Here is a 13535-nt window from a genome sequence, read left to right as displayed (position 1 = left end):
TTTAGAACAAAAAGTTCTCGATTGGAACAAAAAGCAGAGAATATGTTTACTCTTGAGGGTGACCGTTACAAAATCAATTTTTTCGAATTTTTGCGAGAACCGACGGCAATATGAGATTCATACTACAGAACTGTGTTTTATAGACGTAGAGCAACTCAGAACAAAAAGTTCTCGATTGGAACAAGAAGGAGAGAGTATGTTTACTCTTGACGATGACAGTTACAAAATCAATTTTTTCGAATTTTGGGAGAACCGATTGCAATACGAGATTCATACTACAGAATTATATAGTTTAAACATATATGTTTTATACACCTAGAACAACTCAGAACAAAAAGTTCCATTGGAACAAGAAGGGAAGAGTATGTTTACTTTTGGTCCGGGGATCCGTTTATCGAAAAAGTTTTTTTTGTTTTTCAGAATTTTGGTTCGACTTACTTATTGTCCTTTTGGAACAATATTTGGAACAACTAGAACAATCTGTATCGATAAGAAAATGTTTGATTTTTGAAAAAAGGAGGGCCAGCCAAAAAAATGGTTTTTTCTATTTTATGGAAAAATAGCAATAGCGTTTGCAATAAAATAATATCGTTTTGGAACAATGTGGTACAAAGTTAGAACAACCTGGAACAACTTTAAAAATTATTATTTTCAAAAAAGGGAGACTAACTTCATGCACTCTTTAATCTCTATCTCCATAACTTGTCACTTATTCCAGTGATGTTCACTTTTGACACCGTAACATATAACCTCCCACATAGCACGTAATATCCCTAACAGCACAGATATCCAGGGAACGTCCTGAGTACGTTCTGAGAACGTCCAAATATCCTCAGAATATCCTGGAACGTTCTCAGAAGTTCTTGTGCTGTTTGGGATTACTGTGATATTGTGTTATATTGCGTGCTATGTGGGCTATCACAACCAGAGTTGGGCAAATAAAATATTTGATGTAAATCACACGGTTTTAGACATGTAAAATACTAAGTATTTTACGTCCTTACATTACCTTAGTTTTTTACTGTAAAATACATCGAATGCTGTATGCGTCTCTTCAGGCCATTACTAAAACTTCATGCCATTTGTTGTCATATATGATGGTTAAGCGTGAATTCATACCTTGACAGAAAAGCAGAAAACAGGAAAGCCAATCAGAACCATGATTTTTTTGGAACGTGCCTCGGCGTTTTTCGAGGATTTTCCTCATATTATTAACTGGTAATTGGCGAAAGGACCAAAGAAGGTTTAGAACCACATAAAGAAAGAGAGAAAGAAAAAAAAAAAGAAACTAGATTAACGTTGTCGTGTAAGTTCCGATCTATAAATGTAGTAAGCTTTAAGCCGTAAGAAATTAACCAATCATAATTAATTATTCCTCTACAATTCCACTGTGATTAGTCAATTTCTTAAGGTTTAAAACTTACTATACCTATTGTTGATCGGAACTAAACGCTTAGTTTTTTTATATAAAAATTGTGTTTATAAATAAATATTTGCTTGTTTTAAAAGTAAATTAAATACAAATTAATCATTTTATACATCTAAATAAATTTTCACTAGCTCCAGATTCATTGTAATGGTTCTTGCACACAGAACGCGGTAATGCTTGCCGCGCGACGGAAGTTCGCACGACAACCAATCAATATGCTGCTTTCCGTAATAACCTTCTAATTCTTACGGAAAAACATATTGATTGGCTGTCGCACAGACTTCCGCCGCGCGGCAAGCATTACCGCGTTCTGTGTGTAAGTGCCATAAGTTTGGCTCATTGTAAACGGCTGCACCGTTGGAAAGAACAGTAATGCAGGATTCACACATCCCATGTCTGACGTACAGCGTCCGATATCCAATAGGAGAACAACTTTCTAATATAGAATTCAATTCTCCGTTAGAAAGCTATTCTTTTATTGGATATCGGACGTCATACGTCGGACATCGGACGCAGTGTAAATCCTGCATTAGTCATATGAGAATACGTATGTTATTATAAATACAAAATAAGTTTGATGTTTTTATTTTTCTTTATTATTAAGATATCTTTAAATTGTTTCTATCAATTTTAATAAGAATGATTGTAGTCGAAAATTTAAACCAACATTACATGAAAAAGTAAAAAATTACTTATTATGGTTTTAGTTTTTGAGATATTTTAAACCAAATTTTGATTGATAAAATAAAGTTATTGATAATATTATGATATTTTCTTCGCAAACATAATGAGTGCGTTCAGCGGAAAAAGCGCTCAGTGAGCAATCAGTAATTATTGGTTCTTACTGTTAGATCCCTAAATTTAGACCAATTACATTGACGAATTGCTCAACTGTTGTGCAACTGTTGAGTTCGCTGAACGCATCCAATGGGCGCATTCAGTAGAAAAAGCGCTCAGTGAGCAATCAACGATTATTGGTTCTTGCTATTAGATCCCTAAATCTAGACCAATTACATTGACAAATTACTCAACTGTTGTGCAACTGTTGAGTCTGCTGAATGCAGCCAATCTTACTCAATTTGTCATCAGTTTGTCATTTTTATTTATGTACTTGGCGTCATAGCTATCGTACTGCTTATATGTGTGATATTCTGTCTATTTATGTTGCCTTGTTGGAAAGCAATCAAAATATAAATATATGCATACAGAAATGGAATACTCAAGAGAAGTCATTACGAGAAAGACGGTGAGGTAACGTCTGCGCACTACGCAGATATGTTTAGAAAATATAACAGTTGTGCAACCGTTAAGTGATCGTCCTTGATTGAAGTATTCTTTTAGATCCATAGTATACCTAGAAAAATACTCCAACGACAGTGAGTCCTCACTCAACCATTGTACTCCTGAACGCTTTTCTGCTACTTCTTCTTTTGTGATTCTCGTGGCAACATCTTAGCAGTCACTCATCAATTAATTTCATCAGAATTTGAAGAAAGCCATCCTATCTGTGTACCATTAAGAGAAGCCATTGAAACAAAGCGGAAAGCGGTAAGAGTTAAAAAAATTGTTATAAATATAATTATAGGATAATATGAAAGGGATGATTTATGAATCTAAATCAAGGTTAGGTCATGTGATTGATTGTACTAGAGAAAAAGATAAATCTTTTGCATTTTATTCGCGAAAATATTCCAGTAACATCTTGAATAACAGTAATATTAAGAAAGTCAATATTATAATTTTCTATTTAATAATATAGATGTTATATAATATAAATTATATTGCACTTTGAATAGAGTCCGTTCGACACTCCAAATGCTTCGAAGTGTTAAATAAAGTAATATAATTGGTTTATCCCCCGCTCTAAAGCACTCGCAGCGCTAAACGTATTCCTTTATGCGATTTTTGTGTATTGTTTGTGATTTATTTGTTGTTATATCACAACAATCACTATCTCCTTGTCCACAACTCATACAGCACAAATGTCCGAAATATATCCTAGAGACATCCTAGAGATATCACATTGGCCCATATTCTGAATTCTCTTTTATCTATAAAAGTGCCTCTAAAAGAAGCTTAGGAGCCATCTGTTTGGCTGAAAAGCTACATTTAAGGCACTTTTATCGATAAAAGAGGAGCGGTGGTCAACCCATCCATCCTGACTGCGTTGCTTAACCTGATGATCGAGCGGCACGTGATTCAAACGATGTTCTTATAATTTATGCTTATAAAATGTATACCCAAACAGTATAAGATCTTCTGAGGATGTCCTAAGGACGTCCTGGGCAGCGATCACGTAATTTCGAGCGGAACTTTTCACTTTTCGCTCTATCGATTTCACGTGAACTTTTTCATTGTTCACGCAATCAAGTAACTCTATGCGTGAAAAGCACAAATCACTAAACATGGTTCCTATATGATTTCAATATCGGCCAAATCAGCTATATCCTTCGGCTGTAGAACATATTAACCTTAAAAACATCGCTATAACCTTAGGATTGTTATGTTTCATGTATCTCATCACAGCAATAGCATAATATATTCCGCATTTATCATGTCTAGATTTTCACTTTTCCGCCAGCACATTTCATGGCTAACAAGCTCACGTAAAAAGTTTCACGTTTCCACGTTTCGCCGAGTTACGTGATCACGAGTTCACGTGAAACTTTTCACTTTTCACGTTTCCGCCCTAGAGGAAAAGTTACATGATCGCTGCCCTGAAGACGAAGAAATGTCCTCAGGACTTTCTCAGGATGTACTCTAGGAGTGCTTACGATAACGAGAGCAAGTGAGATCTGGATCCGAGAGAATAGTGGGTGCTTTCCAATTGCTTAACATATCTTGACACACACGTACACAAAACCAGTTTATTGGTTACATATTATCTAAAATATCTTGTAAGATAATATGCAATCAATAAACTAGTTTTGTGTAATAAAGTGTACAAAATTGGAAAGTACCCAGTATAATCACCCATCTATAACTATAATATTCTATGGTCTGCTCTTGCTTCTACTCTTGCAGTCTCATGAACACAGGAGTAGATCAGGGGCCTTATTCTCGAAAAATATCGCATACGATATTTCTATGAAAAGCTATAGTTCATGTTATAATAGTATAATCTTCTATCTATAACTGTAATATTTTATGGTCTTGCTCCTGCTCTTGCAGTCTCATGAATACAGGAGCAGATCAGGAGTTCGTCTCACGAACAACAAAGATATAAACGAACATAATGTATCATTATTAAAGTGTATTAATATTTTATCTTAAATTTATACTTAGATGCGAATTTTTCAGCTGAATCAAAATTATATATAATATGTCACGTATTTCATAAGGTTCATTTAAAATAAATTAATCAAGCTCTTTGCAATCTTTGATAATTGCAATCTCCTGCATTATTCTCGAAAAATATCGCATACGATATTTTTCAAAAATACGGCCCCTGATCATCTGACGTGAGACAAGTTTCAAGTAATAATTATTAATACAGGTTCAGTCCTTGTTTAAGGAGTTTGAGACAGTATATTCATGTTACATATATTATAGCTTTTCATAGAAATATTGTATGCGATATTTTTCGAGAATAAGGCCCCAGGAGCTCGATTCTTGACGGTATACGAATGAGATACGCATATGAAAATAGTTCACGTTACGTATACTGTAGATTTTTGCATGCGTATCTCATTCGTATATCGTCAAGCATCGGGCCCTAGGAGTTCATCTCACGAATAACAAAGGGTAATGTATCATACTTAAAGTGTATTAATATTTTATCTTCTTTATTTAAAGAATTATGTAACATATTATTTCAGTTTATTAATTATTTGAGATTCTCAAACTCCTTAAACAAGGACTGAACCTGTATTAATAATTATTACTTGAAACTTGTCTCACGTCAGATGATCAGGGGCCGTATTTTTGAAAAATATCGTATGCGATATTTTTCGAGAATAATGCAGGAGATTGCAATTATCAAAGATTGCAAAGAGCTTGATTAATTTATTTTAAATGAACCTTATGAAATACGTGACATATTATATATAATTTTGATTCAGCTGAAAAATTCGCATCTAAGTATAAATTTAAGATAAAATATTAATACACTTTAATAATGATACATTATGTTCGTTTATATCTTTGTTGTTCGTGAGACGAACTCCTGATCTGCTCCTGTATTCATGAGACTGCAAGAGCAGGAGCAAGACCATAAAATATTACAGTTATAGATAGAAGATTATACTATTCTCTCGGATCCAGATCTCGCTTTACTCTCGTTATCGTAAGCATCCTAGATGTCTCCTGGACATCTGTGTTGTTAGGGTACTTATGGCTGCTGCACACAGAACGCGGTAATGTTTGCCGCGCGGCGGAAGTTTGCGCGACAGCCAATCAATATGCTGCTTTCCGTAATAACCTTCTAGCTCTTACGGAAAAACAATATATTGATTGGCTGTCGCGCGGCAAGTATTACCGCGTCCTGTATGCAGGAGCCATAAGAATAGGTTGGAATCCTCAAGTATAAATAAACAGACAACATAATAACTTAATAGCAAAATACCTGTAAGGTAAAATTCCTATTAAGGTAAAATTCAACATAATTAAAGCAATTATGATATAATTGTAGTTATTGAGTGAGTTTCAGATGCGCACATTGACAAACGGACACATCCAATCATATGTCGTTGTTTATAGAGTCTCTAGAATATCTCTAGGCATACGGCGTTGTGGGTAGCTGTGTCCGTTTGTCAATGTGCGCATCTGGAACATAGTTATTCAGATAAAATGGATTACATATTTATTTTATATATGTGGAGTTAAGCAGAAAAATTGCGCAATTTTAAAGGTGCCCCGATAGCACAGAAAATACTAAAAGAATTCAATCGTAAATTAATTAAATAAAGTAAATAATTGTCACCAATTCTGAGTTCATTTTTAGATACAAAAAGAATTCTTTTCACTGAACTGAACTTTGAAGAATTCTTTTTACATCTGAAAATAAACTCAGAATTGATGACATACGACTGAATTCTTTTTGAATTCTCTGTGCTATCTGGGTGGTTTTTAAGGGTAGTTGCAACATTACAAGCATCTCTTCTTCTTCATCTGAAGAATCAATTAATTCACAGTTTCGAGCTATGTGACGCGCCATGTTAAGCCAATGGCACATAGTGCTTGTTTTCGTGGATTGCTTGCTGGATGTAAATACTCCGTTTTGATTGGTGCATTTCAACCTATCTTCAGAAATGTACCAATCAAAATAGAGTATTTACATCCAGCAAACAATCCAGCACGAAAACAAGCACTGTGTGCTGCTGGCTTTATTCACTGTCCTGTGACTTTGGGTGCGTTCAGGAGACACAACGGTTACACAACGGTTAAGTAATTAGTCAATGGGCGCATTCAGTAGAAAAAGCGCTCAGTGAGCAATCAACGATTATTGGTTCTTGCTATTAGATCCCTAAATCTAGACCAATTACATTGACAAATTACTCAACAGTTGTGCAACTGTTGAGTCTGCTGAATGCAGCCAACGTAATTGGTCTATTGACCGCTCACTGATCAGCTGTTTTTTGAACGCAGACGTTCTTTCCTCACTGTCAGGACTTCACGCTCCCCGTTCACATTCCACACCCGGGTGTATTCTATTACTAGAAGTGCTATAATATATGTAACGTATACTATAGTGTTTCTAGTAATAGAGTGCACCTGGATGAAGAATCTGAACGCACCCTACACTGTTCAGTGTAGTGCAATGCAGTGCTAGTGTAGTGCAGTGCCAATGCAGTTCAGTGTAGTCCCAATGCAGAGGAAAAAAACAGACCTATTGAGCACTGCTGCACTGAAAAAAAACAGCGATGACGTCATAAAGTCGCCATAATCATTGGAAAAAACAATTTAGTGTATACTGCTTGCACTAGTGCCGCCAGTGTAGAGGAAAAGAACAGACCTCAGACCTAGTGAATATTGCAACGCAGCCTACGTAGACTCTATATTACAATAATAAATTGTTATCGACAAATATTTTTTGATAAGAGAGATTTGATTATCGAAGATAGAACGAAATTATACATACATGACAGTAATACGTGACTTTTAAAGTAATTTTTAAAGTGTAAAGATTGCAAGAATATCAAATAGCACAATTTGTCACGATAATAATTTTTAATATATAATGTCGTGAGTGAATATTTATTATTATTTACAATTGTTGAATTATTATAAATATTATATTTTACTACAAAAACAATAGATTTTAAAAGGAAGAAATTAATATAGAATAACTTATTAAAAGTTTAATCATGTGTATTTAAGTTGTATTGTTTTTTTCTTTGTTCTGTTTATTGTAAACATCATATTGTTAACAACAAATTATACATATATAAATGTATTAATGTAAATTTTATAGATTTGCAGTAAAGTGTTGCTAACTTTTAAACTTCTAAACAAAACAATTATCTTATTTAAACAATTAAGACATGGATTCAACTCAACATGAGACACCTAAAATAAAAGAAGTAACAGACAAGTCTTGTTTTACGGAAACATCTAATTTTTGGAGTAATTTTACATCAATTCCCAAATTGGAAGACTCATTGCCTTGTGCAAATACTGATGATAATGGCAGTGACAAGGAAACAGAAGTTAGTTCCTTTGTAGTATTAGGAAAGGATTCATTGGATGCTATTCAAGCCTCTTCTTTAGCTTCATATGTTGACATTCAACAAAAAAGCATGTCAGTTGTATGTATATTGAAATTTAATATTATTTTGCTTATTAGTTCTATCCATATTCATACATACATATATATATATATACATATATATATATATATATATATATATATATATATATATAATATTATTTAATTACATATATATACAATTGTTATTTTTGTAGGATTATGACACAATGGTATCATCATTAGCAACAAATGAAATACATAAGAAACTTGCAGACCTTTTGCAAGAGAATATGAAATTGAAGGAGACCTTAAAACAAAACAATTTTGCCATGAAAAGACAACTTAATACCATGGTTTTATGGCAAGATATGGTCACAAAACTACATGAAAATAATATGGAAAAATTTAAAGAAACTACTACCTTAATCAATGATCTTAAAAAAGAGAATTTGGAGCTAAAAACTAAACTCTCTACGCAACAAGTTGAAGATAACAATTTTGAAGTATATAACCAATTGTGTATATCGTAAATATATTTATAGTAATAGTATATTATACATTCTTCCTTTTTCTAGCCAATTATGTATGGTACACTTTCTGATTTTGATAACAGTAATACTTGGAAAACAGTGCCTCAGGAATTAGAAGTATCTGCATTTAAAAAAGAAACATGTGCATTGCCTAATGATCACAAGTCTAAGCTCGCTATGCCACAAACTGAAACAACACAACACAACCTTAAGGTATAAAAGCACTAGAAATATGTAATATGTCATATTTATAGTACCAATATATTGGTATTATAATGTTATATTTACAGTACCAATATATTGTACATTCTGTTTTTTCTAGTCAATTAATACAGTGTCTAATCCTAATAACATTTTTACTTTTGAAATATTACGTCAAGAAGAACCACTGTTAGAAAATTGTGAAAGACAAATATTATGTGAATATAATATAGATGAAACATCTGCATCATCTACACTTAAAAAAGAGAAATATGCATTGCTTAATAATTACAAGTCTAAGCTTACTATGTCACATACTAAAACCATAAAACACAACCCTATACCTTATTTTAAAGTATAAAAGCATTAGAAATATATATTTTATTTACAGTGCCAGTATATTGTACATTCTGTTTTCTCCTGTTTTAGCCAATTAACACAATCTCTAATCCCAATTTAACTTTTGAAACTTTACCTCAAAAAGAAGCACATATACCTGAAGAGCAAAAATATGCACTATCAAATAAACAACAGGTTTCTCTATGCGTTTGCAAGAATTCATTTGACTTCCATACAAATATGTGTGATTGTGAGAAAGAAAATAATGCCAAACCAAAGGTAATAAAAGAAGAATCACTGTTAGAAAATTGTGAGAAACAAATATGTGAATATAACATAGCTGAAAATATTGCAAAATTTGAAAAGTCAACAGTTGATCAGATACGCGAGGTAATGTCTAAATACTGTTTTAATAATACGCGTACATATATACATACACTAAAAAGGGCCATTTAACATTTACGCAAAATTTGAATAGGATAAAATTTTGAATTTTTATCCTATTTCTCCTTCATCATATTTCGTATGATAAAATTTGAGCCCTCTTCCAATAATACAAGACATGTATTACATTCCCCACCCCTTCTCCACTAGAATAAAAAAAAATAGTTTATATGACGAATAATAATTATTTGACGATGTTATCTTTTTCTAAGATACAAATAATTTTTAAACATAATATCAAATTAATTATTTTATTTTATAATTTCAGTTAATAAAGATCGTGTTTGAAAGAAAATAAATATTTCAAAATAAAATAAAAATAAAAATTACTAACAAAAATTAATTATTTTTATAAAATATATTTTTAGATATAAAATACGTGTGACGCTCAATGGTTTTTATTTATCTCTCCCCCCTACCCCCTCCATTATTACAGATTCTAAGTTAAAAATTCTACGCTTCTTTGCTTCCATCTTATTAAGTGACATAATTGTTAAATGGCCCCTAAAGATATTTCAAATAACTAAATACGAAAAGTGTGCAAGATAATTATATTTCGTTTTAATTATGTTACTTTTGCATTTTTCAGCTCACTCTTCTTATTGACAAGTGTAAGATGAATCCAGTCTACTGGAATGATAAGGATTACGAAAATAATAGAACACGTTATAACAATTTAATAAGTGAATTGGTCAAAAACTACATGGAAGTAGTTAATAAATGTATGGCCTTTACATATTGCTCAGATTATATGATAACCATGTTTGCAGAAATTGAAAAAGCTATTAATGCGCCGACGTTTGAAGAAAATTTGAAGTTGTTGAAAAAACAAGTTGCAAAACACAAAATTCGGGCGTTTTTCTACAATCACTTAGCATGTTGCAATAATGATATACATCGTCTAACTTATACATTATCTGATGCTCTAAAAAATGTGCAAGAACACATTCGTGATGTATTTGCGGATTACTGGGAGAATGTTAATATGATGTACTTAATGATAGACGAAACTTCAAAGATGAACGATGCACATGATAATGATTTTTACAATAATTCGCAAAAACAGACTGAAGTGCAACAAAAATTAAAAATGTTGGCTATTCAACAAAGTAAAATGCAGAAACAAGAAAAAGAACTCGAGGAGAGAATACAGGAGCTAAATTTGCAACAACAATCATTAAACGATGAGAGGCACCGTATGCGCGAAGTAGACATATTACGCGAACAACTTATACGACGCAAGAATTTATACGACGGCAAAGTACGCGCTCTGCTAAACGAAAAACTATTATTAACGCGAGACCAAAAAATAGATTCAACTGACCTGTTACAGAAGTACAGACAAAAGAATATGGAATGTGAAATATTACAACGCGAATTAGATCAAACCGTAAGTGAATTTTTCGTCAAACTAATTCGGTTTCCCGTAACATCACGTATTCAAATAAATATAAATCACGTTACAACACAAGTTTCATCATTTTTATATAATATTTTTTTATATTTTAATGTTATTTAATATTTTAATTTTATTATTATATATTTTTATTATTTAATTTTAATATTATTTTTATATTATTTTTATATTATTTTTTTTATTTTATATTTTAATATCTTTTTTTATATTTTTTTAGAAATTAGAAATCAATGCGTATAAAAACCAAATGTCCGTGTATGAAGAAGACTTTAAACAAGAGAGAAAGTTAAAAGAGTTATTACTGGAGGAAAAAAATAAATTGGACGCGGAATTACAAAAGCAAGTAAACTACAACAAACAATTGACCCATAATTTATCATCTACTGCTCGTTCAACGTCGGAACGCCTTTCTCAAACTTCAGTAAGTACTCTTTTGAGAGTAAAGTAATATTTTTGTTTAAATAAATATTAGCCTAAGAATCATTTTTTGCTTTGTTATTACGCATGCTTCATTTTGCTCCCTCATGTTATAAGGAATATATTGTATATTTCATATTTCATGTATGTGCAAATTTTAGTATTTGTTTAGACTTGCAAATTTAAACGTAATTACAGAATAAAGAAGTAATGCCACCGTGTCCGAAATGCGAGAGACAATTTGCTACGTTACAAAGTTTGACGGAGCATATTGAACAATGCTTGAACTTGAGCTAATAAGCTACTTAAGCTTAAACTGGAAATATCTTAACTCGCGCTAATTTGCCGAATAGCCCATTCGCTATTGTGGATTATGTCGCCAGTACACATCATCATATCAGTATCACGGATTCGGAAGATGCACACCGTCGTTCGACTGAACTTAAAAGCAGCCTAAGATTTACATCTGGAAATATAGGAAACAGGATAATATGCGCATATCGCACGTGTGATAAGTTTATTAACACCCAAAAATTATATTACCTCAAAAGTAAGATAAATTGATTATGTTTAAGTAGCATAATTCTCTTATATTTAGTTTATGATTTTATTTTATTACTCTTATGAACTATTTTTCTTTTAAAATTGCAATCTATTTTAAATCTAATTTCCTTTTAAAGATGAATTCTTTTCGTTCGTAATAAATATCTCTCGATATCTATCCATAAGAATGTGAAATATTTAACCCTGGTTAATGCTTGTTTTTTTGACGGCTTGTCTTTATTTTTTAAACTATACTCCGTTGGAATTGCTTCGCCTATATGGGCTTTCACGATTGCCTTCTCCAATCTAGTAGAGTCCAAGACACGGTAGAGTGAGTACTTTATACCGCACTCGGCATGTTCTGAGAACAAATAATTAAGTAAGATTGGCATATCCGTCAGAAAAGTGGATATTAATAACCAGCATTGAAAAAAGATATTAGTAATCCAGGGTTAAATCATTTATAGGATTAAATATTAACAAAATTTTAAATACTATATTTTGGATTAGTATTAGTAGTAGTAATTGTAAAAGCAAATGTAGCTAATATAAACTCTCCAAAGATACCTGGGATGGATACTCCATTATATCTATTTGCTGGTTTCTTAGGCTAATGCCAGCATCAGTTTAACAGTCCTCATCAGACAGAACAGATGATTTGCTCTAATTTTTAGTAGATTCTTGCGTTCTATGCAGAAGTAACCCAGGATATATTTTGTATTAACTCTGTTTATATTTTTTTCAAATTCAGATTATGCTGATATTAGAATGCAATCTCATATTAGAATGTTCAAGTTTTTGGAGTGTTCACTTCTTTTAATGTCTTATTATCTAATGTATAACAAAATTTATACATAAAAGAATATATATGTAATATTCAACATGTAAGATGGTACATATTCATAGTTTAATCTTATATTTAAAATGTTGACGTCGTAAGTTCATCTTCAGATGTTTCATAACCAATGAAAAATTATTTGTACATCTAAAAATAAACTTAAGACAAACTTAAACATAAATTATAGCTGTGAATACCGATCATAATAATCTTATTCACTTATATTGTAAGTAATATTAATTGCCGAAAACTTTTATTAAATCAGATCTAAAATGCTTTTAACAAAGAATGCTTTTATTCAAGTTCTCAAGTTTGTCGAAAGTGACATAATATACAAATATTTTTATTTAATTCTACTACTACTATTATTGTTACAGTTCTACTACTATTATTGTGTTATCTATAACTTTATATTATTGCGTTATCCACGTCGTAGTACCTGTGTATACGGCTATTCGTACAATGTATAACAGTATTAATAAATAAATGCATTATTTTCGTAGCTACTCTAGCGAATATTAGTTAAACTAGATGGGATAAACTTAAAAACATCTGGTGAATTTGATTGGATGCATTACTGCGTGCCAATGCTCGTTAAGCTGGTATATGGTAACTCACAGGCTAACATCATAGTTGGATCTTATACTTAAAATCCTTTTAAACTCATTTTCAGATGGATAGCTAATAAA

The 13535-nt window shown here is 31.8% G+C and overlaps 1 protein-coding gene across 5 annotated transcripts; it reads left to right on the top strand.

Moving 5' to 3' along the window:
- The first annotated feature begins 2514 nt into the window (after positions 1-2514).
- Positions 2515-13352, top strand: LOC116843734 (spindle assembly checkpoint component MAD1-like). 5 transcript variants are annotated; one of them, XM_032814458.1, is made up of 9 exons: positions 2515-2675; positions 2771-2977; positions 7842-8175; positions 8333-8620; positions 8693-8860; positions 9278-9577; positions 10221-11021; positions 11266-11469; positions 11664-13352. In XM_032814458.1, the coding sequence occupies exons 3-9, from the start codon at positions 7912-7914 to the stop codon at positions 11760-11762; spliced, it is 2124 nt and encodes a 707-aa protein (XP_032670349.1). In that variant the 5' UTR covers positions 2515-2675; positions 2771-2977; positions 7842-7911; the 3' UTR covers positions 11763-13352. The 5 variants fall into 5 exon arrangements, with proteins under 5 accessions (XP_032670349.1, XP_032670359.1, XP_032670340.1 ...); XM_032814468.1 differs by lacking the exon at positions 2515-2675 and having other exon boundaries at positions 2684-2977; positions 7910-8175; XM_032814449.1 differs by lacking the exon at positions 2515-2675 and having other exon boundaries at positions 2684-2977.
- Positions 13353-13535: the final 183 nt, after the last annotated feature.

This window comes from Odontomachus brunneus, unplaced genomic scaffold (assembly GCF_010583005.1).
Source record: "Odontomachus brunneus isolate Ranch 3 - 2012 unplaced genomic scaffold, Obru_v1 Obru_scaffold_003, whole genome shotgun sequence".
Classification (NCBI taxonomy): Eukaryota; Metazoa; Arthropoda; class Insecta; order Hymenoptera; family Formicidae; genus Odontomachus; species Odontomachus brunneus.
This window is presented reverse-complemented; position numbering and strand designations above follow the sequence as displayed.

Excerpts from the sequence above, each read along its gene's own strand:
- LOC116843734 (XM_032814458.1), top strand. The coding sequence starts at position 7,912 with ATGGATTCAACTCAACATGAGACACCTAAAATAAAAGAAGTAACAGAC. Across the intron at positions 8,861-9,277 it reads CAACACAACACAACCTTAAG|CCAATTAACACAATCTCTAA; the intron begins GTATAAAAGCAC and ends CTCCTGTTTTAG. Across the intron at positions 11,022-11,265 it reads AACGCGAATTAGATCAAACC|AAATTAGAAATCAATGCGTA; the intron begins GTAAGTGAATTT and ends ATATTTTTTTAG.